The 26,073-nt window shown below is 42.6% G+C and overlaps 2 protein-coding genes across 8 annotated transcripts in view; one reads left to right on the top strand and one right to left on the bottom strand.

The window, feature by feature from the left end:
* Window positions 1-2,517: 2,517 nt before the first annotated feature.
* Window positions 2,518-24,518, bottom strand: ERH (ERH mRNA splicing and mitosis factor). 2 transcript variants are annotated; one of them, XM_064571246.1, is made up of 5 exons: window positions 24,345-24,518; window positions 20,260-20,347; window positions 14,101-14,221; window positions 10,913-11,014; window positions 2,518-4,250 (listed from the first exon to the last, which is right to left on the bottom strand). In XM_064571246.1, coding segments are annotated over exons 1-5 (471 nt in total). In that variant the 5' UTR covers window positions 24,504-24,518; the 3' UTR covers window positions 2,518-4,249. The 2 variants fall into 2 exon arrangements, with proteins under 2 accessions (XP_064427316.1, XP_045757041.2); XM_045901085.2 differs by lacking the exon at window positions 2,518-4,250 and having other exon boundaries at window positions 10,514-11,014.
* The window catches only part of SLC39A9 (solute carrier family 39 member 9), a 54,298-nt gene continuing 52,739 nt past the window's right edge, over window positions 24,515-26,073 (top strand). For 2 of the 6 annotated variants that reach the window (XR_010405225.1, XM_045901086.3), the window contains exon 1: window positions 24,519-25,569. Coding sequence is in view for 4 of the 6 variants with exons in the window: in XM_045901086.3 (XP_045757042.1) it covers window positions 25,474-25,569 (96 nt within the window). In the remaining 2 variants the exon portion in view is untranslated. Of the gene's footprint in view, window positions 25,570-26,073 lie in introns of all 6 variants that reach the window. The other 4 variants (XM_064571242.1, XM_064571243.1, XM_064571245.1 and 1 more) reach the window with 4 other exon arrangements.

A 26,073-nucleotide genomic window follows, 5' to 3' on the forward strand; every position in this document is an offset into this window, starting at 1 on the left:
GGATGCACATGATTACCATCTCCATTTGTAACAAGGAAACCAAGGTCAGGAAATGTTTTATGAGTCGCTCAAGATCACACAGCCAGGAAATGGCAGGACCTGGACTCCAAGGATGTCTGGCTCTTAGAATTATGTTCTCAAACTAAGGATCCCTGTAAATCACTTACCCTTTACATCTCTTTAAACATATAAGACAGTCCTGTTACAGTTTTTTGATAGTGTGCAGGGGCTACTGGCTTGTCCCTAAACGGTTTTCAACTCTGATTGTGCTGGGGAACTTTCTGGAGTTATCACCGGGGGAGGGCTGGCTACATAATTTGCGGGTTCAGTGTAAAATGAAAATATGGGTCACCTCATTCGCACATTATTAAGAATGTCAAAAATGATGACAGGAGCGTGGGTCCCTCAAAGCCCCGGGCCCCGTACAACTTTCAGTGCGTGGGTTGTTTGCCTGCGAAGCCGGCCCTGAGTCAGGGTTCTGGGTAGACCCTGGCATTAAGTCTAGCACATGATAAACATTAAACCTGTTGGCTAACGGAATGAACCAATTCAATAAATATTTATCTACTGTTACAGACCATGCAGGGTTCTAGGCACAGCGAATAGAGCAGGAAGCAATACATGTCCGTTCCCTCATCCCATGGAGTGTATATTCTAGACAGAAAAACAAGTGAACCAAAAGACGTACAAGATCATTCCAAGATACTAACAGGTGTAATGCAGGAAATAAACGGGGCTTATGTGATTGTGTTGCTAGGAAGGCAAGGGCTACCTTTAGATGGGGTAAGAGTTGGCATTTGATGCAAGACCTGAGTGATGGGAGCCGGTGGGAGGATTCTCTGGGGAAGAGCGTTCAGGCAGAGGGAGTAGGGAGCACGGGGCTTTGCAGGGCGGGGCCCTTGGCCTAAATGAATGGATGAGTGGGTGGAGTGGCTGCATCCCCACTGGAGTTCCTGGTGGTAAGCGAGGGTCTCAAGCTGTGCCCCTCCATCCGTGACAGTCCCCCACCTACCTGTCCCTCCTCATGTGCTCCTCACCCTCTGTGGTGTGTGTGGCAGTCTCCTTGGAATTCCGCAGACGCACTAACCTCATTCCTGCTTAGAGCCTTTGCACCTCGGATCCTCTGCCTATGACACGTGTCCCCCCCACCCCTGCTCTTTCTCATCTTTCAGATCGCAGCTTAGATGCTGAGGCTTAGAGGGGCCTCTGCCCATCCAAGCTCAAGTAACTCAAAATATTGCGCTCTCTTGGGAAACCTTAATGATTTCCTTCACAGTGGTAGCCACGTTCGGGTCTAGTCTGGCCTGTAGGCACCATAAGGGTATCATGGACCAGGGTCATGCCGATTTCATTCACTATGAACCTGAACTGAGGTAGTAAAGACAAGTTGATCCCCAAGCCCCTCACTCCTTTATACAGGAACCAGTGTTGATAGGCAAGTGCAGGTGAGAGTAGCTCCTTGATGCCATTGCTCAATTGATTAGCTAAACGATTTACCAGTTAGTCAACAAACACATACTGAGAACCAATTATTTGGAAGGTACTAAGGATTCCGATATGAAAGATTCAATTCCGTCTTCAAAGAGCAGAGATTATTGAGGGAGGTAGATAAATCCCACCAGGAATTCTACACAGTGTGATAGCAGCCATGACGGAGGACACTACCAGAGCTCAGAAGCTAAATAAGTAGAGGATTTGGTGATCACGGAAGGCTTCCTGGAGGTGGTGATGCTTGAGTTGAGCCTTAACTTACGATTAGGGGTTAAAGTGCGTGGGCCTTGAGGAAGTAGACATGCCCATTAAAGGAAGGGAGTGTGCAAAGGCATGCAAGAGATCGTGTGGCATACTCGTGGAGCTGTACAAAGTATGGCCGGAGCAGGAGGGAGGGGGACTGGTTGGAGCCAAGTCTGACAAGTGGGCAGGTGCTAATCATGAGGGACCTTGGATATCAAGCTACAGATTTGGATTTTATTTTATGAGTGACAGCTTTAAGAATTTCAAGCAGGGAAGTGACATAATCAGATTTTTCATTATAGAAAAACCTCTCTTCCATAGCAGGAGAGAGGACAGACTCGGAACAGCAGGCCCGCCCTTCCTTTCCTGGATTATGTGCCTTCCCTCATGCTGTGAACCAGAAGCTTCTGTTTTGTTACAGACCCTATTAGTTATCTATTGCTGTGTAACAAATGACCTCCCCATTTAGCGACTGACAACAACTGACAGACTCTCAGAGGTTCTGTGGGGCAGGATCCAGAAATGGCTTAGCTGGATGGTTCTGGCTCAGGGATGCTCAGGAGGCGGAAATCAGGGTGTCCGCCAGGGCTGCAATCCTCTCCACACTCACCCAGGGCTAGACTATCTGCTTCCAAGCCCACTCACAAGGGGCCTCTTGCACAACATGGCAAGCTGGCTGCCCCCAGAGTGAACGGTCCACGAGAGTGAGAGAACACGAAGATGGACGTCACAGCCCTTTTATAACTGAACACTGGAAGTGAGATGCCATCACTGCCACGGGTATTCTATTTTTTTATTATTTTATTTATTTGACAGAGACACAGCAAGAGAGGGAACACAAGCAGGGGGAGTGGGAGAGGGAGAAGCAGGCTTCCCGCCGAGCAGGGAGCCCAATGCGGGGCTCGATCCCAGGACCCTGGGGTCATGACCCGAGCCGAAGGCAGACACTTAACGACTGAGCCACCCAGGCGCCCCTGGTATTCTGTTTTTTAGAAGAGAGTCATTCCTAAGTCCAGCCCTCACTGAAGAGTAAGGGTTGACACAAGGGCACAACTCCCTGGAGGTGCGGATCCCTGGGGGTCATTCAGGGGCTGCCTACCACCCAGATCCCACCTCTTCCTTCAGTCAGGTGACCCATGCGGGGTCAACCAGAACATTTCCTTGGGATTTGTGAACTCAACCAGAAAGATGAATCTGAAGTGAAGCTCAGAGACTCTGTGGACAGCCATGTTGCCCATTAAGTGGAAGAAGCTGGTGTCTGGGACAAATGGAGCTGACACCTAACGGGGGACAGAGATCAGAAATGGTAGGCATTCCTGACAGCCCACATTTCTGGTTTTATTTGACCCTGAGATTCATTTGTGTTCTGGCCGTTCCTGCGGTTTGGACTATGGCCCCATAAAATACAGCCCTCTATTGCTGCCTAAGCCATGGTTGGCCGGCTGCCCTACGCAAGATGGAAGAGCTGTTTTGGATGGGGTCAGCCAGGAGGGCTGGCAGGTGTTTTCAAGATGAGGGCCTGCTCGTAGGAAACAGAAAAGTTAACCTACCTACCTGAGGAACATTCGTGTTGTTGGCCTCCTTAACTCTGACCGCGTGACCAGCTGAACGGCACAACTACCTGCACTCAAAGCATATTGGCTCAGTAGAGAAAGACCTAGTTTTGCAAATAGGCAATGATCACAATCCCCTTGGTGACTGGTTGGTCCTTGATTAGGAAGGGACGGAAGTCAACGTGACAAGATCAGCTGTCAAGTGTCAGCCTAATGAGTCCTTCTGACAGTTCCCTGGGTTCCCCGAAGGACAGCTCACTTCCCAGCCAGAATCAGGACGATTATGGAGATGGGTCGAGCCGCTTGAAATTGGGTGTGCGGAAAACACATTTGCTTTCCTCTAACGGGAACGGCGTGTCAAACGCAATTACCCACACTGAGGCCGGCTGAGTTGGCAGCTTTTTAAAACCTGGCGTTGTACAGCCATGGGGAGTGGGAACGCCCCCTTCTATGCTGGCACTCCGGGGCCGGTCAGAAGCAGACAGGGGCGATGACTAAGCAAAGGTGGTTAAATTCCCCCAGAATTTAGTTTGACGTGCTGACTGTTTACATCCCTGAAGGAAGCTCATTAGCATGTGTCAGAAATGCAGCTTCAGTGGCTCCCAACGTCCCCTGCTGCTCACGGGTTGCAGGCAGCCAGCCCCACGCTGCACTCCGCGCTGGGCTCGCTGAGTCCCTCCTGCCTGCGTGGCCAAGCTGTAGAGCGAAGGCTTCATTTGTGACCCCAATCTGTCCTGCTTGGAGAATGCGGCATTTCCTGGGGGCCGGGCTTGGGCGGCGGGGAGGGAGCTGGGCAGAGTTCCAGGCTGGAGAGGGCTAAACAGGAGGCGCGGAGGGACAGGAGTGAGGGGCCAGCGCGCCTCGCCAGCCTCAGAACCCACCAGACTGGCCGTAGCATGAGAGCGGCGCGTAGGAGGCAAGACAGGATTGTCCTTGCATTCTCAATGGTTTTTGTTTTTCACTCTTCATTGTGGAAAAGTTCAAGCATGTAAAAAAAGCAAAGGGATTAATAATACCGCCCAGATTCAACAATGATCAATTTATGACTAATCTTGTTTCATCTACATACTTCTACTGGATTATTTCAAAACAAATCACAGATATTACATCATTTTATCTGAAAACATTTCAGTACATGCTCTAAAAGATACCTTAAAAAAAGAACAATACCATTATCAAACCTAAAAAACTTGACAATAATTCCTTAATGCTGATGGAATCCATACTGGTGAGAAGAGGAGGCTCCTGCACTCCCTTCCTTTTTTTTTTTTTTTTTAAAGATTTTATTTATTTATTTGACAGAGAGAGACACAGCGAGAGAGGGAACACAAGCAGGGGGAGTGGGAGAGGGAGAAGCAGGCTTCCCACCAAGCAGGGAGCCCGATGCGGGGCTCGATCCCAGGACCCTGGGATCATGACCTGAGCTGAAGGCAGATGCTTAACGACTGAGCCACCCAGGCGCCCCTCCCTTCCTTTTTACCTTATTTCTAACAGGAACAGTGGATCAAAGGCAAAACAATGAGGAAAAAAAAGGAGAAGGTGAAGGATCAAGGCAAGACAAAATTATGCCCACACTAGGACCATCACCCATGTGCTTCGCAACTTTAGTAGTTTTATTTATTAAATTTTTTAAATTTAAATTCAATTTAATGAACATACAGTATATTAGTTTCAGAGGTAGAATTCAATGATTCAAGTGCCCTCCTTAATGCCCATCACCCAGTTACCCCATCCCTCCACCCACCTCCCCTCCAGCAACCCTGTTTCTTTTCTGTAGTTAAGTCTCTTATCGTTTGTCTCCCTCTGTTTTCGTCTTATTTTTTAAATTATTTATTTATTTTTAATTTTTTTATTTTTGAAGATTTTATTTTATTTTTTAAGTAATTTCTATGCCCAATGTGGGGCTCGAACTCACAACCCCGAGATCAAGAGTTGCACACTCCACTGACTGAGCTAACCAGGTGCCCCGCAACTTCAGTAATTTTTAAATTTATTTTATTTTATTTTTATTTATTTGACAGAGAGAGACACAGCGAGAGAGGGAACACAAGCAGGGGGAGTGGGAGAGGGAGAGGGAGAAGCAGGCTTCCCGCAGAGCAGGGAGACCCGATGCGGGGCTCGATTCCAGGACCCTAGGATCATGACCCGAGCCGAAGGCAGAGGCTTAACGACTGAGCCACCCATATGCCCCAGTTCTAAGCATTTTATAGAAATAAAAAGTTTGTATAATTCCTCAATCCAACTACTTGAACAGATCCAGAGAGGACCTGGCTCAGAGATGTCACCAAATGCTGGAGAATCAAGACTTCCTACCTTGAGAGATCCCTAAGAGCTGCATCAGGACTTCATACTAATGAGCATTTGCCCTCAGTGGCCTTTCAGTACCTGTACCTTCAGATCCTTTCATAACACTCCTCTGAAGGGACTATGAGGCTAACTCCCCTCCCTCACAACTGCAGCCTCCTATTGGGACTTGCTTAAAAACTGGAAGGGCCTTATGGTAATCCTTCCTGGAATTGCATTACCTGTGAAAGGAAGTGAGTAACCATGCTTGAACATGCATCTGGGCTCACTTTCAGTGTCAAAAGACAGAGCAATCTCTGGAATGTCCAGGGCCACTGGGGAGAAGTGGCCCAGCATTGTTAGATGCTTCTCAAATTGTTCACCCTGGAGCAGGTACTAAGACTCAAACATACTCCTTTTTTCTCAAAGACTAGAGGGGCAATATAATTGGCCGAGCCTGGGGGTTCCTGGAACAGAGTAGGCAATCCACAACAAATGCCAGTAAGTGAGTTAGAGTTAGCATTACCATGGCAACCCATCCAACCTCAGGCTTCCAAGGATAAAACCATGATCTATCCCATTTCTCTTACAGTCTGAAGACCTTAAACTCAAACATCTGTTGACAAAGACATAGGGCCTGTCTCAGTTAAGTGATACCATCAGTCCTCATTAGCCTTCTCCCCACTCTCTTGAAAAGCATAAAGAAAATTACCTTTGGCACAGAAGAGGCTTTTAAGCCAAGCTCTTTACAGCATGCCTCAAATTGAATATCTAGTTAAAGCATGTAATTGTAAAAAAGAAAGAAGTGTGGGGGCACCTGAGTGGCTCAGTTGTTGGGTGTCTGCCTTCGGCTCAGGTCACGATCCCGGAGTTCTGGGATCGAGCCCCACATCGGGCTCCCTGCTCAGCCGGAAGCCTGCCTCTCCCCCCTGCTTGTGTTCCCTCTCTCGCTGCGTCTCTCTCTGTCAAATAAATAAATAAAATCTTTAAAAAAAAAAAAAGAAGTGTGCTAGATAAGTTGACACAGGATCTCTAAATGTAGCTGAAAGGACTACTACTGTCTTCAAAGATAGCTTTCTTAGATCAGGTTTCCAAGTAGAGAACTATGTAGTGCAGGAGACAGGAAAGTGAATCACTAAGAAATTATCCCCTCTCTCAGGTTTCTATCGCTGAAATTCCCCTCAGATCATCATCTAGCCTCTTCTAACTTCTCTACCGAATGTCTTCATGATTTCAGTCTCTCAGCCCCTTCTTATGTCTTAGCCCATCACTCACTTGCCTTTGTGTGTAGCCTGGAGCTCGGCTGTTTTTTGGAAGTATAATGGCCATACAATGTTACATTAGTTTCAAAGTTAGCCTTTCTATGTCATGCTTGTTACCTATCATTATGTATATATTATAATAAATTTTTAAAATCTTAGATTCTTCCTCTACTTACATTACTTATATACAAGGACAAATTGCCTTTAAAAAAAAAAAAATCTGTCGTTCCAACTCATCATTCCATATTCCCACTTCCTTCTTTCAAGTTCCCAGTGAACTTTGCCTTCCCTGCCTATTCTTCACTATTTCCTGGGCGGGCTCTTCACCTGCAAATTGGTTTTTGTCTTCATGTTACACTCCTGAAAAAACTGCCTAAATTCCAAATCCAAAGCTTTTTTACATTTCCTCATCTTACCTGTCTCACTGAAAAATTCTCTTGCTTTGGCTTCTGGGACATTAAATTCTCTAGTTTTCCAATCTCATCTACACAGAGCAGTGAATTTCATCCTCCTAAAGCTGATTTGACAGGTTTGCCTTAAAAATCTTTAAAGGTTATTCACAGCCTACGAAGTTAAACTCTGTAGCTTCATGTTCCAGGCGTCCCACTACTAGCTTTCCTGGCCTTTACACCACCACTCCCCTAAATACTCACTTTACTCTGGCCATGATGGCTTCCTTGCTGCCCCTCAAACATTACAGTGTTTGCTACCTTGTTATTCTCCTGTCCCATTTTCCTATGTTCCAAGTTTAGCCACTTTTCAAGGCTCAAATGTTACCTCCCACATGAAAGTAAGCTAGATGTGCCATCTCACCCTTAAGTATCTGTGGATGAAGGATTAGCAAAACTGCTCTACGGCCAAATTTGACCTTGGGTTAACGTTCTGGCTCTGTTCTTGAGAAAAAATATTACTAGACAAGATTGTTGATCAGAGGTAAAATGACCTCTGATCATTTATACTTCGAGTAGGTGAAAACTACAAATTCCTGGTGGGAAGGTCGAACTTTGTGCTTCTCCTAATGCAATGACTTATAACTGGGAAAGGTCTCTTGGTGACCTAGAAACTAAGTCTATGGAGTTATAACAAGAGATCGCGGCTCCTGTTGTACACAGGGCTTCTAGGTCAGCGTAGCTCTTGCACCTGAGCTATCATCTGTCTGTGTGTGCAGAGAATACTTCTTGGATTACTGTGTGAACTGCCATGAGGACCACTCCAATGGAAGAGAAACACTCCATAATGCTGGGCTAGCAAGCTGTTTTGTGTCCTCTATGCTTTTGATTAAACTGGTGACAAATGAGACCTATTTAGGTCTTATGGATCTAAAAAGCTTCCTTTGCTAGGCACCCACCAGAGATCCATTATTTAGCTCACAGCTATTCATTTTGTGGGAGCTACCTACTCTCAAGCTCTGAGGTTAAGACCATGTCTTTTTCAGCTAGTAAAATCTTTGTGGTTATGCTGTGTGATCTGGGTGAGGGACTTGAACAATCCGAGCCTATTTCCTCACCATTAACAGAGGAACAACGGTTTCCAACCTCAAAGGGCCGCTGTGTGGATTAAATAAGATATATGTAAATGTTTCCTAAGCAGGAAATGCTATGCCTAAGTAGTAATATTAGGAGCTTTATGCCAACACACAAATTAATCGTCTTTCTTCTAAATATATCTGTACAAATGTAATAAAATTGATTAAACAGTTCATTTATTTTTGCCAATTTTCATTCTGATCTTTGAAAAATTAGTAAAAACAAATTTGATAAAGGAAAGGCCAAACTGATATGAAGCTGAGGTCATCCTAAGAACTGCCCTGCCCTCTTTCTAACCCTGTCTGGTCTGCTGCTGGAAGGAAAACAGGCCCCCAGCATTCCCCATGCAACAACAGGAATAAGATAGGTAACTTGTCCAAACAATGCCCAAGGTGTTTAGCAAGGTGCTGCAAATATTTTAAGCCCAAGAACTGCCAGTGAAGTGACACAGTTAAAAATCCCCCTTTTATACTCCTGTAACCTCTTAGATCAAATGCTGAGAAGGAACATTGTCAAGAAATATCTTATATGCTCAGGTATATAAATAAGATAGATGAGAACCAAGAATTTTGTAATTTGTCTGTAGGTTTCACTTGTAGGTAGCAGTGTAAAATATGTGTATGAACAGAAATCAGACCTGTTTTACTTGTGGTTCGGGAAAGGCCACACAATCAATATACCAACTCTTCAACAACAGGGGAATGGTGGTTATAGCTTTGGCCAAACCACTGAAGGTTTTATCAGACTTCACCTCCACGATGAAAGGCTACTTCTGCTCCTTTTCTTTGTGATGCTGGACATAAATGTATATATATGTCCACATTTATTCCAGTCCTAGTCTTCCTTAAGCCTTATAAAATATGATCTGAAATACTGCTCCCTTTCCCTTTGCGCTCATCACCCAACATCTAGGACCCAGATGTTCTCCACTTTCCTTAGAAAATCATATTTTCCTCTCTAAACCTAACATTAGAAACTGTATTTTGAGTATCAAGGGGTCCCATTCCCTCCAGACGTGCTTGAGTATTTTTCAAAAAATGAAGCCAAGATCACATCTGTTACAGAAATAAAACTGTATTGGCAAGACAGACCAAATGAAAAGCAAGACAATCTGACTGACTTTTGGATCTATTCCTTTTTCACTGGGAACATTTTAGCTTTAAAATCTGGCTGACTCACAGTGAAATATTAACCATAGCTATACGTAACTTAGTAAGGCATCTTAATTTTATTTCTTAAAAGATTTTATTTGAGAGAGCACAAGCAGAGAGGAGGAGTAGAGGGAGAGGGAGAAGCTGAACAGGGAGCCCGATGCAGGGCTTGATCCCAGGACCCCAGCATCATGATCTGAGGCAAAGGCAGACACTTAACCGACTGAGCCACCCAGGCGCCCCAAGGCACTCTAATTTTAATGATCCTTTGATACTGTGATGACATTTCATTAACAGAATAACTATTCTACAGTAAAAGTGAGCACATACAACTAGCAACTCAGAATTTCATTCTGTATAAAATAGGAAAAATGGTTAAGGCTCTAATGAGGACATGGGGAAGGCCGGTCACAAAGCCTCCAAAAAAAATGCCCATCTTACAGTGTGTAAAGATACTGGCTGTTGGTGAAGTGTGAGAGAAGCAGAATCAGGGAATGTTTGCACCCTTGGATGACTGGCGGTACAGTACAGTGTATGTTCGAGTCACGTGATCAACACTCTTTCCATCAAAAGCAACATGATCTTGTCCTTTTCTGTGGTCTTTCCATTACCCTTACAGCTTTCATACAGAAGTGGTAAACAGTGTTCAACTGCTGAAGGCTATGAGAAGGGCACAAGAGCCTCCCAGAAAGAGTCCATGACCAAAACTAAGGACCTAACCTGGCTGCTGCAGACAAGCTAGATCACCAGAAAAATCTTTCATAATGTTTGCATCAATAGCAAGTACAAACCTTGGGAGCCACAATCAAGATTTACTTACAAGGCTGGAAAAAGGAGGTAAAAGCTTGTTAGCTTCACCTAAACCACAGTGAAATGTATTCAACACATACATAAGCTTTCTTCAACTTCTTTGTGTGGCAGCCTATAGGTTTTGAAACTGATAATGCTCTGTAAGAAACTTCAATGTTCGGAGACCAAGAAAAAAAAATCACTCAAGGGGAAAATATAACTAAAGAACATTTATTCATTTTTCACTAAGACTTTATCTTGAGCATGTAACTAAACTGTCACTACCCCTCTACCCCAACCTGAAGAAGGGTTAGTACAGTGGATGTTATAAAGCAGATATGAACAGTTTGAAGGACTGGAACCAAGATTAACTGACAAACAACTTCCATCTAAATTATCATAAAAATGTTTAAGTAAAAAAAAAAGGGAGGGGAAGGGGGCAATGGGGGTTTCAGATTGAACAAGATCCTCACATTTCATCTAATACATTCAATCCTAGCTAGAGTATACCAAAATGGAAACAGGATTACTATGACACAGAACTTCCACTACAGCACGCTGTACACACTTGTGTTCCAAGCCCACCCCCATCCCCCTACTGCTTCTAACTCAACTATTTCCCGGCCTGTTGGGCCTGCCGACGAAGGAGCACGTAGATCTTCTCTTTAATCCAGTCTTTGTTATAGGGCTGGTATGTCTGGGTATCAGCTCGGTAACTGAGGAACAGAAAGGCAGAAGCAAAGTTATAATGGTCAGTTACTGTCGTTTTTAAAACCCTAAATTATAACTGCCCAATGATGGCACAGGTGTGCATGTTTATACATGAACTTAAAGAAAACATAAAAGAGCTGCTTCCATTACTGAATTTTAAGCCATAGGAACTTTAGACCACCAAGTACAATCTTAGAGCAGAAAAAGAAACCAAGATCTAGAAATCTTAAGTAAAATGCTCAACGTGTTACACATCTACTTCTTGACAAAGTATGATTAGAAACCGTGTGTTCTATCTAGTTAACAACTTTTATGGTTTCTTTAGTAATTAAAATATAAAAACCAAACACTGGTACAAACTTGAGATTTGCTAAATTTATTTAGAATTAACTAAAAAATCTTTAAAAAACATGTTACTACAAAGATTTCCTCCCTGTAAAGTGTTAAGGGAAATCTTTTAACCTATATTTCAAGATTTGCTTTTTTTTTGGATTTTATTTGAGAGCAAGTGAGCATGCTTGAGTGTGCGAGCAAGGGGAGGGGCGGAGGGAGGAGAAGCAGACTCTCCACTGAGTACGGAGCCCAACGTGGGACTCGATGCCAGGACCCTGGGATCATGACCTGAGCTGAAGGCAGATGCTCAACTGACTGAGCCACCCAGGTGCCCCAGGATTTGCTTCTTAAAATAAATCACGCTAGAGGCTGGTAGAGAATTAATGGAAGACATAAGCTTCAAAATGGCTCTAATCAGAAGAGGAGGGTCAGGAGAGTAAGTAAAGTAAGTAAGTAAAGTAAACCTGCGGCATTAGCAATGAGACTCCAGTAGGACTCCAGGCGTTCTGAGGCCAAGGTATCACCAAATAGCCAACCACTCAAGATATCTTTAGAAGACTCAAATAGTGACCTACCACTGAAATCTCATTGGTTAAGCAATAAATAATTTTTGGGGTAAAAAACTAAGGCTAGAGTATAAAAAAGCAGACAATAAGTAACCAGAGATTGCACAAATAAAAATCACTTCAGTGTTTCAAAGCCATGTGCACCATGTGGTAGAAGCACTACATGGCATCCAAGAGAGATAAAGATACACTTTGCCTAAAAAAATAATAAAAAAAACCCAACCTAAAAGATACTTTAGAAAAACAAAATTATCTAATTTATCAATTAGTACTTATCTGAATCAACTCACTTAATCCTTATTACAACCCTGCAGGTAGATACTGATTTTTTCTTAAGATTTTATTTATTTGTCAGAGACAGAGAATGCACAAGCTGGGCGGGCGGCAGGCAGAGGGAGAGGGAGAAGCAGGCTCCCTGCTGAGCAGGGAGCCCGATGAGGGGCTCGATCCCAGGACCCTGGGATCAGCTTAAAGACTGAGCCACCCAGGCGCCCTATTAGTGCCTCCTAATTAAATAAGGGTTAATCTAGTCTGCTTCAGAAATGGTTCAATAGTCTACAATATTTATATCAACACTGGAGAAGAACTAAAAAAAGAACAATTTTTAAGAACTGTATCAGGGTGGGACAGACGCATTTAAGATTTATTTATTTGGGGCGGGGGAAGTGCATAAGGTCGGGGGGAGAAGCAGAAGGAGAGGAACAAGCAGCCTCCACACTAAGCACAGAGCTCAATGCAGGGCTCAATCCCAAGACCCTGAGATCATGACCTGAGACGAAATCAAGAGTCAGATGCTTAACTGACTAAGTCACCCAGGAGCCCCAACAAAACTTTCATATTGGGGGCGCCTGGGTAGCTCAGTCAGTTAAGCATCTGACTTCGGCTCAGGTCATGATCTCAGGGTCCTGGGATTGAGTCCTATGTAGGGCTCCGTGCTCAGTGGGGTGTCTGCTTGACCCTTTCCCTCTGCCCCTCTCCCCCAGTCATGCTCTCACGTAGGCTCTCTCAAATAAAATCTTTAAAAACAAACAAAAACCCTTAAAAAAAAAAACCAAAACCCAAAAAAACCTTTCTTCTTCTTCTTAATATATTTCATTAAAGACCAGACCTGGGGTACCTGGGTGGTTCCGTTGTTAAGCGTCTCCCTTCAGCTCAGTTCATGATCCCAGGGTTCTGGGATTAAGTCCCGCATCAGGCTCCCTGCTCAGCGGGAAGCCTGCTTCCCCCTCTCCCACTCCCCCTGCTTGTGTTCCCTCTCTCACTGTCTCTCTCTTTCTGTCAAATAAATAAATAAAAAATCTTAAAAAATAAATAAAGACTAGACCTAAATCACTGGAATGTTTTGAGTTAGTTAAGTAAAACTCAAAATATTCCAACAAAATACAAGTTTTCACTTTGGTGAAACAGCAAGTCCTGGCCTGGCCCCAGTCATAATCCAGGAGTCACAGGAAGTGCCTGTGAGTAGGACGTATATATTTTTCTTTTTTTTTTAAAAGATTTATTTATTTATTTGAGACAGAGAGAATGAGAGACAGAGAGCATGAGAGGGAGGAGGGTCAGAGGGAGAAGCAGACTCCCTGCCGAGCAGGGAGCCCGATGCGGGACTCGATCCCGGGACTCCAGGATCATGACCTGAGCCGAAGGCAGTCGCTTAACCAACTGAGCCACCCAGGCGCCCAGGACGTATATATTTTTCAAAAACATATTTACTTCTATGACAGTATCTGCCATGTAAGATTCAAGCACCTGATTATTGAAGATCATCTCATTATAAGGTACTCTCATTTTCCTTTGTCATGAAAACAGAATCATCTTAGTTTTAACACAAAGCCAACTGCTTTAGGACAAAGACTTTGAGGGGGAAAAAACCTAAAAAACAAAACAAAAAACACCCCCCACCCCCAAACGACTTTGGTTTAAGAAACCAAGATCAGGACTTTGAACTTCTCAGCATTCTCTCTGCATACTAACTTCCATCAATTAGCAAAATTTTCAAGCTTTTCCTGTGCCATTAGCTTTATGTTGCCAAATTAATTTATGAGCCATATGTAGATGAAATATTACTATATAGTAGTCAAAATGCAAAGATCAGTGTGAGGCCTATAGTGAGCTCAGAATACCATAAATCACCTCAAACAGCTGGATATACAACAGAAAAATACACCTTAAGAGATATGGTGGCTAATACTTACACAAGGCAACTGAGGTCTGCCAGATCGTCAATAAAATCAAACAACTGACTGATATCATATGTGATAGAGGGGCTGTTGGGATTCATTCTCTTCAGATGTTCTTCATACATTTTACAAACACCTAAGAGAGGAGAAAAACCAAGATCTTACAATTGTATAAACTTTAGATATGGATAGCATATATATAACATATATATAGCAATACCATAGTATTTTAACTTTTTTTAAGGATTTAATTTTTTAAAGTAATCTCTGCACCCAACGTGGGGCTTGAGCCTACAACCCTGAGATTGAGAGTCACATGCTCCACTGACTGAGCCAGTCAGGCACCCCCTTAATATTTATTTTTATAAAGTTGGGCTGGGAAAAGAAGAGTAAGTTGGTCACTTTTGTTTTAACGTTTGTCACTAGCAAATTTCTTTTAATTTTATATATTCGCCAGAATGTTAAGTATTTTATGCCTTAAAAATAAAATAAAATGATTACTTCAAGCCACTAGGTCTAAAAGAACTTTAAAGACTTGGCATATGAGAGTTCAAACAAGTGATGACAGTGTGAGTCTTATCAGGTTTTTCAATAAACAATATTCCTAAAGCCTCAGAATAAAGAAAAACACCGCATTTGGGAATGATGGATGACAAATAGAGGCCTTTCTATCCTGCTTTCAAATTTTGATACAATGCAAAAAACAAACAAAGACAAAACTGGCACCGAGAAAGAGATTGTCATGAGTACTTTAAAAGACTGGACTCTGGATTCAGAGACTTGAATTCTAGTTCTGTCCTTTACTAACGACTCCATCCCCAGAACTACTTGTCAAATGGTGAGAACGACAATATTCTCGATGGAGCTATGGTGAAGGTTATGCAAAATGATGCATGTAAAAGCATTAGCACATGTAAGAGCACGTAGGTACTCAAATATAAGTCATACAAAGACAATGAACAAAATCACTGAGAGCAAGCACACATTAACATAATCATCTAAAGAGCACATTTAATTTTTATTCAGTGACATACTCCTGTTGTTCCCACACAATGGAAACATAACCTTTTCTGTCCATTCCCACTATCAAATGCTTTTAATACTATGTTGAATGAACAAGCAAATAAATGTCATCTGGGAAAACATGTCCTATCCTCTACACTCAGGTCCTTCATGTACCTCTAAATTGACTTTGTAAATCTCCCAATAGGAAAAAAACCCCCAAAAAACCACTAAGTAATATTCAATGACAGATCTATGAAAAGCTCTCTGAGTTAGGGTTTTTGACTGATACTGGTACACCACATGATCACAGAGTACCACTCGTGAGTTACTGAACCGAAAGGTCAAAGTAGAAAGGAAATAAAAACCAGGAAAATGAATTCACCATGTATCTCAGAAAGGCACTGACCCATTGCTACCATGATATTTAATGGTGAAAGACTCGATACTTTCCCACTCAGATTAGAAAGAACACTAGCATATCTACTCTGTCATTTGTAGTCAACATTGTACTGGAGGTTCTGGCCAGGGTGACTTGACAAGAAAAAGAAACAGCAGGCATTCAGATTGGAAAAAAAGAAGTGTAACTTCTCTCTTCACAGAGGACACGATCTTGTATACACAACATCCTAAGGAAACCACACACACACGTGTGCACACGCGCAAAACCATTAGAACTAATAAACGAATACAGCAGAACTGCAGTATATGAGCTAATATACAAAATTCAACTGTATTTCTATACCCCAACAATAAATGATCTGAAATTAAGAAAACAGCTCCATGTACAACAGCATCAAAAAATAAAATTCTCAGGAATAAATTTAATAATAAAAAGCACAGAATGTACATTGAAAGCTACAAAATGTCACTTAAAGATTTAAATAAATGGAAGATCTCATGTTCATGGATCAGGAGACTTAATATTAAGATGGTAATGCTCCCCAGGGACACCCGGATGGCTCAGTCAGTTAAGCATCCAACTCCTGATTTCAGCTTAGGTCATATCTCAGAGTCCTGAGATCTGAGCCCCTCATCAGGCTCCCCCTGCTCATGCTTTCTCTCAAATAAATATATATATATAAAAAAAAAGATGGTAATGACCCCCAAAATGATCTATAAATTCAATGTAATCCCTATCAAAATCCAACCTAGTTTTGCAGAAATTGACAAGCTGGTCTTAAATTTGATATGAAAATACAAGAGGCCCAGGATAACCCAAAAGATCTAGAAAAAGAACAAAGCTGGGAAGACTCACACTTACCAATTCCAAAACTTACTATGAAACTACACTAACAACGACAGTATGGTACTGCTTATACATAAGCATGGGCATACAGATCAATGGAATAGAAAAGAGGTCCACAAATAAACCCTCACATTTATGGTCAATTGTTTTTTGACCAGGATACAAAGACAAAACTTGATAACGAAAGAACAGTCTTTTCAACAAATGGTGGTAGGACAACTGGAGAGTCACATGCAAAAGAATAAAGTTGGGCCCACACTTCACATCATAAATGGCCCAGAGACCTAAATGTAAGAGCCCAAACTATAACACACTTGGAAGAAAATACAGGCACAGATTTTCATGACTTTGAACAAGGCGATGGAATCTCAGATATGGCACCAAAACCATGAGAGGAAAAAAATAAATTGCAGGGGACGCCTGGGTGGCTCAGTCGGTTAAGCGTCTGCCTTCAGCTCAGGTCATGATCCCAGGGTCCTGGGATCGAGTCCCGCATCGGGCTCCCTGCTCCGCGGGGAGCCTGCTTCTCCCTCTGCCTCTGCCTCTCTATCTCTCATGAATAAATAAATAAAATCTTTAAAAAAATAAAAAATAAAAAATAAATTGGAGTTCATCAAAATTTAAAACTTTTGTGCTTCAAAGGGCACTATCAAGAAAGTGAAAAGATAAGCCACAGACTGGGAGAAAATCTTTGCAAAACATACATCTTGATAAAGGACTAGCATCCAAAAAAAGAACTCCTAAAACTCAATAATTAAAAAAAGTAAACACCCGGGTGCCTGGGTGGCTCAGTTGGTTAAGCGACTGCCTTCAGTTCAGGTCGTGATCCTGGAGTCCTGGGATCGAGTCCCACATCGGGCTCCCTGCTCCGCGGGGAGTCTGCTTCTCCCTCTGACCCTCCCCCCTCTCGTGCTCTTTCTGTCTCATTCTTTCTCTCTCAAATAAATAAATAAAATCTTTAAAAAAAAAAGTAAACACCTCAATTAAAAAGTAGGCAAGGGATCTGAAAAGATACCTCACCAAGGAAGATATACAGATGGCAAGTAAGCATGATGCAAAGAAAACTACAAATTAAAACAAGATATCGCCATATACCTATTAGAATGACAGAAATCCAAAACACTGACAGCACCAAATGCTGCGAAGGATGTGGAGCAAGAGGAATTCTCATTCACTGCTGGTGAGAATGCAAAATGGTGCAGCGACATCTCAAGATAGTTTGTCAGCTTTGTACAAAGCTAAACACAATCTTACCATATGATGCAACAATCACATTCCTTAGTTTACCCCAAGGGGTTGAAAACTTAGGTACACACAGAAACCTGCACTCGAATGTTTGCAGCAGCTGTATCATAACTACCAATACCCGGAAGCAATTATGATGTCCTTCAGTAGGTGAATGGAAAACCAAACTGTGGTATACCCAAATGACAGATTATTCAGCAATAAAAAGACATGAGCTATTAGGCCATGAAAAGGTACTGAAGAATCTTAAAAGCACACTCTTTGGGGGCGCCTGGGTGGCTCAATTCATTAAACGTCTGACTTGGGCTCAGATAAGGATCTCAGGGTCGGTCCTGGGATCCCTGCTCAGCGGGGAGTCTGCTTGTCTCTCTCCCTCTGCCCCTCCCCCTGCTTGTATGCTAACAAATAAATAAGTAAAATCTTTAAAAACAAACAAAAAACCCCACTGTTCTGTGAAAGAGCCAACCTGAAAAAGCTATATACTGTATAATTTCAATTACCTGACATTTTGAAAAAGGTGATGCTATGGAGACATTAAAACGGTAAGTGGTTGCCAGAGGTTTGGAGGGAGGAACAGGTGAAGCACTAGATTTTTAGGGCAGTAAATGGTAGATACCTGTCGCTACATAAGCCCAAACCCATAAAATGTCCAAAGCAAAGACTGAACACTAATGTAAACTATGGCCTTTAGTCAATAATGTATCAGTACTGGTTCTACAATGGTAACTAATGTATCACACTAATACAGGATGTTAAGTAGAAGGGGAAACTGGAAGGAGAGGGTAGAGAAGAAGGGGTGTGATAGAATTCTCTGTACTTGTTAGTCAATTTTCCTGTAAACCTACAACTACTCTAAAAAAAAACTAAATCTATTAATTTAAAAAGACATGGAAGAACCTCAAATGCATACTGCTGAGTGAAACCAGCCAGTCTGAAAGGGCGACATATGGTAATGATTCCAACTCTATGACATTTTGGAAAAGGCAAACTATGGAGGGGACAGTAAGACCAATAGTTGTCAGGAGGCAAAGGGTGAAGTGGGGAGGAGGAATGACAGGTGGAGCACAGGAATTTTTAGGTAAGTGAAAATTGTTCTGTATGATACTGTACCAATGGATATATGATGTTATGCATTTGGTAAAACCCACAGAACTGTACAACACGAAGAATGAGCTTTAGGTTAATAATAAGACTTCAATTAATAGTAGACTTTAGTTAATAATAATGTATCAATGTATCAATACTGGGTTCATTGGGGTGCCTGGGTGGCTCAGTTGGTTAAGCATCTGTCTTTGGCTCAGGTCATGATCTCAGGGTCCTGGGATCAAGCCCTGTGTCCAGCTCCCTTCTCAGCAAGTAGTCCGCTTCTCCCTCTGCCTCCCCTCCGCCCACCCCCCCCCCCACCCCCGGCTTGTGCTTATGTGCACTCTCTCTCTCAAATAATTCTTAAAAAAAATATTGGGTTCATCAGCTACAAACGTACCACACCAATGTAAGGTGTTATTAATGGGGGAAACTGTGGAGGTGGGGAAAGGGAGTACAAGGGAACCTTAAACTGCTCTAGAAATAAAGTGTATTAATTAAAAAGAAAAAGTTAGGCTTCACTAAAATCAACAGAGGTTGGCAGAGTACCTGCAGAATCAAAGACCAAACATAGTAATACAGATAAGGCACTAACGTGCCAAGGCAGCACGTGCACAAAGTCTACCATAATGGTCAGCAGAGGAAGGGTCCTGAAATGAGGGAAGAACAAGAGCTGCTCTTCTTTTAAAATTAAAGAGAATCTGCAATCAGGAAGGCATGGTGCCAACTTAACCTAGATGTCTCTAGTTATTACTAGTTTTTTCCCAGAGATCTACCCACTGTTGGCTTTACAAGGACAGATTTTAAGGCTTACCCAGTTAGCTTTGGATAATCAACAAATTGAGAGACATGCCCAGCAGCAAAAACAGTGAATATAAAATCTTTATAGGAAGAAGTGAAGAATGGACAATTTGCTAAAAAGGGTACAGAATGTGCACAACTGGTTTACTTGATATAATGATTAAATGTAAGGATGAATCCAATTTGTGATGATCCAATCTATGGGCTCTCATCTAATGGTTTACTGAGTAAAGAAACATTAAGGGCTAATAGTTTCCTTCAGGGTGGTGTCAGCTTACCAAATGCATAATAAATTATACTTATTTGGTTCAATTTGCCTTTATTCTCTGAGCTAACTTTTATTTTCTAACACTCTGATGGAATGTAACCAAACCTCAACAGCTTTTAATGTTTATTTGTTCAATGAGCAGACTAATAGGTTCTGAAGGTATCCCTAGAGCCTGTCTTAACAACTCTATAGTGCTTGAGTTTAACCAGAATACGTAAGGAATAACTGTTAAGATATTTACGTATCACAACAAATACTGGAGTATCAACATAACAAAGGGAGGCTTCAGAAAGTCATTCATTGTAATCATGAGCTGGAAAAAAAAATATCTGCAGCAGAAAGATAATATATATAATCAATGTTTCAATATTCAACAAATATGGTCCTTAATATCCTCCTTCCCTGTTCAAATTAATAATTCAAGAAATCTGGAGGAAAAACAAGTCCAGTTCCTAAATGAGACATGTTCTAATAGTGAAGGTTAGGAAAACAAAAGTAAAAACTTTTGATTAGTGTTTAAACTCACCTTCCATGCATTCATTCACAGATTCATAGTCAGCGTAAGTTCTGCCTTCTGGCCTCTTGGTAGGCTGTACCAGCAAAATGGTGTGAGACTGCAGGGGGAAAAGTGATTTCAACGTAAGTTTCTAATTCATATTTGGGAAAGTCATAGTATGATATAAAATCCCCAGTCATGACACAATGATTGGTTATTAAAACACTATTAGGGTGCCTGTCCTACATTTAAGCCTTTGTGTAAGCGTGGTGTCAGAAGGTGGACTGATAGCTTCTCTGTAAGGACTCCCAGTCCTTTTTTTTTTTTTAAGATTTTTATTTATTTACTTGAGAGAGAGAGGGCACGAGAGAGCGCACAAGCAGGGGGAGCAGTACAGGGAGAGGGAGAAGCAGACTCCCCACTGAGCAGGGAGCCCGACATGGGGCTCGATCTCATGACCTAAGGCCGAAGACAGCCACCCAACCAACCGAGCCACCCCGGCACCCCAGGTCTCCCAGTCCTTAAGGCCTGTTTTCTCCAACTGTTGTACATACTGCCTGTAAGCAATCAGCATAAGCTACCTTGTACTGTTTTTTTTTTTTTTTCTTTCCTTTCTCCCCAACTAGATCATATTATATTTTGTGAGAAACGTAAGTATGTATGTAGATGTGACTCCACAGTTGTGCTAAGGTTGGAAAAAACATAAATCGGATCCAGTGCTTACAGTCATTAATAGTGTTTCCCTTTTTCTCCTTTTATCAGTCTACATCTGAGTTTTTATCAAGGGACTTAATAGGGCTGGAGATAGAAAGTGACCAGTGGAGACAGAAAACCTAAGTGGGTTTATGAGAGCACAAGCAGAGGGAGAGGGAGAGGGAGAAGCAGACTCCCCACTGAGCAGGGAGTCCGACATGGGGCTCGATCGCATGACCTAAGCCGAAGACGGCCATCCAACCAACTGAGCCACCCAGGTGCCCCAGGTCTCCCAGTCCTTAAGGGCTGTTTTCTCCAACTGTTGTACTTACTGCCTGTAAGCATTCAGCATAAGCGACATTGTACTGTTTTTTTCTTTCCTATCTTTCTCCCCAACTAGATCATAAACCCACTTAGGTTTTCTATCTCCACGTTCACTTTCTATCTCTAGCCCTATTAAGTCCCTTAATAAAAACTCAGCTGTAGACTGATAAAAGGAGAAAAAGAGAAACACCGTTAATGACTGTAAGTACTGGATCTGATTTATGTTTTTTCCAACGTGAAGGCAGAAGATAAATGGGCAGTATAAAATTAATATATAGTTAACATTACCCTAGAAAAACCATTAAGCTATTCACCCAGTAGATGACTCACCTTAAGAGGCTATACTATCTCAAAATCACGTATTTTTAAACACTAGAATCACACGAAATAGATGATCAACTGTGACAACTGTGAATATGCCTGAAGAACAGCAGATAGACTTAACATCTTCCACCTCATCATGCTCAGTAGGGGGCATGTTTTTGTTAGTGGGTCTATTTCAGTTTCTCAATCTCTGTACTTTTACAATTTGGGCTTGAAGGGTCTTCCTTATAGAGGTAGTCCTGTGCACTGTAGGATGTTTAGAAGCATCCCTGGCCTATTCCCATTAAATACCAGTAGCACTTGAACCCCCTGCCTCCTCCTAGGCAAAACTGTGACAACGAAAAATGTCTCCAAACTATTGGTCCTATCGAAATTATGGCCCCTTCAATCTTTTGCCAAGTGTGTAAAGTCAATTAATTAAATGCCAAGTATGATGCAACCTCACTGTACACCCAGTCTTCAAACTATTCATTCTTCTCTTTTACTGTACTATTATTTTGGGGTCTAAAAAATCCTTTATGACAGGTCCCCCAAACTGTTTTGAAATGATCAGACTTTTCAACCATCAAGATATTGGAACTGAATGTTGAGGCCTAGAGTTTCTGAATAAGCACCAAAAAAACCCCGTACTCTGAACACTATATAAAAAGCAAAGAAATTGCTCATATTCCTCCCTCCCCAGCAAGAACTAACTCATTCTGATGAAAAGTTTGAGAGGATTTGAGATAAAAATAGACGCTGGTGACAAGAGATGAAGGGTAATTGGCTTTTGTTAAATAAGCATTATAAACCAGAGAAAGCATTTTATTAGATTATTTGTTATACAGAATTTTTTTCTAAGTCACTTCCTCAAAAAAAAAAAAAGTTTCGATGGGTCAGATGTTGAGAAGAAAATAATTTTATAGAAACCACACTAGCATTCCTGCAGTAGGGCTCGCTCTGTATATTAGTCACACCAGTTGCTGCTATATTAATTTTGTTCTCATTCTAATGCAAATTAAGGGACTAATTTACTTAAGAGAGTAAAGATATGGAAATGGCTATTCAGTATGCTACTGTTTATATCTAGTCTTAGAATGAACTTCTGACAAAGCTCACTATTTTCAATACTTACTACCCAAAGATTAGGATTAAAAACTAAGAACAAAAAATGACTAAATTTACAAATCTGTAATTGAAACGAGTATTATTTTTAAGTGGCAGTGCTTTCCTATTAACATTTTAAGATCATAAAACCTCCCAAATCAGTTTTGATCACCTTCTTCTTACTGGAGCTATTTTCGAGGCTGTTTGGTTTTATTAAAAAACAAATATATATGCAAAATATAAGTACATATAGACAAATACATATATACTTAAATTTCTCACAATAGAAAAAAAAATTGCAAAATCTAAATCAGGAAAAGATATGCAGAATTACCTTAATAAAATTCTTATTCTCTCTGATTACCAGGCACAAGTCAATCACTTTAATAGTTAATCCTGACTTACTTTTTATAAGTCTCACACACGAATTCTAAGAATCATTCTACTGCTACAGAATACATATGATTTGCACATTAGCTTCAAATGCTTCTCCCAAACTACCAAAACAAAACACCAAACAACCCACACCTAAAACTTTTATCTTTAATAAAGCAAAGGTATTTAAGACTATTGAACCAATAACTGTTTTACATACAAATTCTAATTTTTAATGCTACTTGGACTGAGAAGGAATTATCACTGATATTTGCCCAACAAGAATGGGTTAATTGCTGTTCACTTCCTCAGATTTTAATCTAAGCATTATAACACAATACCAAATAGGGACATAAAAGGCAAAGAAGGAAACTAAGAGATCAAAGACTTGTCCAAGGTCACGTTGCTAGTTATGACAAAACAAGAACTGGAAACCCAGTCTTCTAATCCTAGTCCTCTCTGGGAAACCATGTTGGGTCAAACATTGAAACATTTCAATTCAGGAAAGTACAACCTCAAAAAGTTCCTTCCCAACAACAGCTGCATAACTTGTTAACAGTAACTGCGGCCATCAGAAAACGAAAGCTGAAGTGTGGACGTAACCATGAGTCCTCATAATCCCTGTGGAGCATCTCCTTTTTGGTGGAATAAAATAAAAAATACAAACAAAATACCCAGTCACTCCACTACCACCCCGATCAGATTCTAAGGAACTCTCAGCTGAGCCTATCTTTTCAGCTTTCAGTCCCAAGAGAATGAGTACGAACAGGACTGAGAGCTGGGAGAAACGCCAAATCAGGCATCTGGAGTCTTGGAAAAGAGAAAAAACGTTGTATGTATATTTAAAGACAGAGCACAGCAAAACAAAAGAGAATAGTTGAGAAAGCGCACTACAAAGCGAAGACGACCCCTCCCGGCCCACACGCTGGGTGCAGTACACTGAATCTGTCAGCTTTGGTAACAGGTTTGTCAGACATCCCTCGGCCATTGTTCCTACATTGGGCCAGAGAGTCTGGAGGGAAAAAGCAGCATCCCCACGCCTGCCTCTACCGAGCTGCAACTGGGAGAAAGCGCATCCTCCACACCGCACGCCTCGCCGGAGCCCGCAGGCGGGCGCGCAAACGTAGGGCGGACCCGGGCGCCGGGGCCTAGTGCCAGGCCAAGCGTCTCGGCGGCGGGAAGGGGAAGGGTCCAGCCACAAGCTGGTGGGCCGGGGAGCTGCACGCTCGCGCTGGATGGGGTGGGGAAAGATGTACAGGGCTGGGACCGCCCCGGAGGCTGGGGGACCGGGGAGCCGCTGAGGCCTTTCTCACCATCGCGCCAAACTCTCTCGCTGCAGCCGCTGCCGACACCGCCGCCGCACACGAGCTTAGCCGCAACGCCGCCAACAGCCAATCCCCGCGAGAGGAGCCGCCGGAAGTCGTCAGAAACGCACCGCGAAAGAGCCTTTTGGACCATAGAGGCGCGCACATTTCCGGCAGCTAGAGCGGATACTGACTCTGTCTCAGCCATCTTGGATAAGGGCGACGACATACAAAGGGAATTGCTGCGGAACTTGAAAAATACCATTTCTTCTCAAAACACTGTCTTCCTTACTCTCGTTATTAGACGTGCGGCTAGAGTGAACAAAGGTATAGACTCTGACACCAGACATCTTTCATTAGCCCTACTCAAAAATGGCGGTAGCATAAGACTCCCGGGCCATAGGTCGGTTGTAACCCGGAGGTATTCTTCTAAAGGAGGGGGCGGTGAAGCAATCCGGAAGTGGATGTAATGAAGAGGTGCCACTTGGCGGCCATGGCAGCTGTAGTATCGGTGGCTCCGGGTCAAGGCCCAGCGGAGTGGAGTAATATGGGCAGCATCGGGTATAGGGCAGAGACAGCTTCATATCAGCTTCGCTGCTGAACCCCTGAGCCCATCGTTAGAGACCTGCAGGACTCTTGCCCCATTCTAGACTCGGAGAGTTGGCTGGCACTGGTGGGCTGGTCCCAGCCTGGGGGGGACTGCCCCAGGGACATAGGGGCGCCGGGAGAAAGAACAAGTTTGCTTGGGTTTTCCTCCTTTTCCTGCTGCCCCCTGGGACGTTGTCTGTGGAGGGAGTGGGCCCATTGTGCCACCATTCCGACCATTGAAGAAATCGCTCTTTCGCATACCTTTAACTGTTAACCGTAGGGAATCCAGTGACTGGCATCTGAAAACGCAGGGTCCGGGACCTGAGATTGCTGGAAGTTCTGTCTGGTGCTAATATCAGGAAAAAGGGGCTGTTTCCAGGTGCGTTCCAGAGAAGGGTTTCGTGAACACATCTGCTGGTGGGGAGGACGAAAGAACTGGAAAGTCCGCTTGTTCTCTTGGAAACACCACACGCGTTTAAGAACCTAAGGACCCTTCGAAGCCACTGAAAATCTGTAGTCTGCTGGCGGTGGGTAAATAAAGGAGGACAGAATGGATGATTTCATCTCCATTAGTCTGTTGTCTCTGGCTATGTTGGTGGCATGTTACGTGGCTGGAATCGTTCCCTTGGCTGTTAATTTCTCTGAGGTAAGAAATTCTCAATTTTCTGTCAGCTGTCAGGATGGCTGCTAGGAAGTAGTGACAGTTGTAAAGGGAAGCTGCTTCCCCAGTTAATCTCAGAGCAAAGGTCTTACTAAGGAGGGCTATCTTAAAAAGAGGTATAGCATTTCATAATAGAAACGAACCTCTTTTTAAGCACTAGAGTCCTTAATTTGGGGTGGGTGGATCCACCCAAGACCCTGGGGTACTCTGAACCTTGTGAAATGGCACACAAAAATTTAGGGCTCTGTGCTTTTTCCTGGAAAGAGACACCATAACATTCTTTTGATTCCCAGAGGTTCCAAGGAATCGAGGTTCCAGATTGCTATCAAGAAACATAAATGGAGAATATTATTTGTCAATATGCATAGAAATCAGGATAACTCCTCTTTTTGAGAAAATGAAGCATAGTTTTTTTTGGGGGGGGGAGGTAGTTTTTTGGATTAGAATCCAAAAAAGTTTTCTGGTGATTTGAATTTTTTGTATTAGAAT

This window comes from Mirounga angustirostris, unplaced genomic scaffold (assembly GCF_029215605.1).
Source record: "Mirounga angustirostris isolate CCGP_5_RB_7025 unplaced genomic scaffold, mMirAng1.0.hap1 SCAF_9, whole genome shotgun sequence".
NCBI classification, from domain to species: Eukaryota; Metazoa; Chordata; class Mammalia; order Carnivora; family Phocidae; genus Mirounga; species Mirounga angustirostris.

Bases quoted from the DNA above. Each gene is read 5' to 3' on its own strand.
- ERH (XM_064571246.1), bottom strand. From the start codon at position 24,503: ATGTGCGCGCCTCTATGGTCCAAAAGGCTCTTTCGCGGTGCGTTTCTG. The intron at 14,222-20,259 runs GTGAGTTTAAAC...CTCCTCTCTTAG, and splicing joins TGTGAATGAATGCATGGAAG to GTGTTTGTAAAATGTATGAA. The intron at 11,015-14,100 runs GTAAGTATTAGC...TCTGTTCCTCAG, and splicing joins GCAGACCTCAGTTGCCTTGT to TTACCGAGCTGATACCCAGA.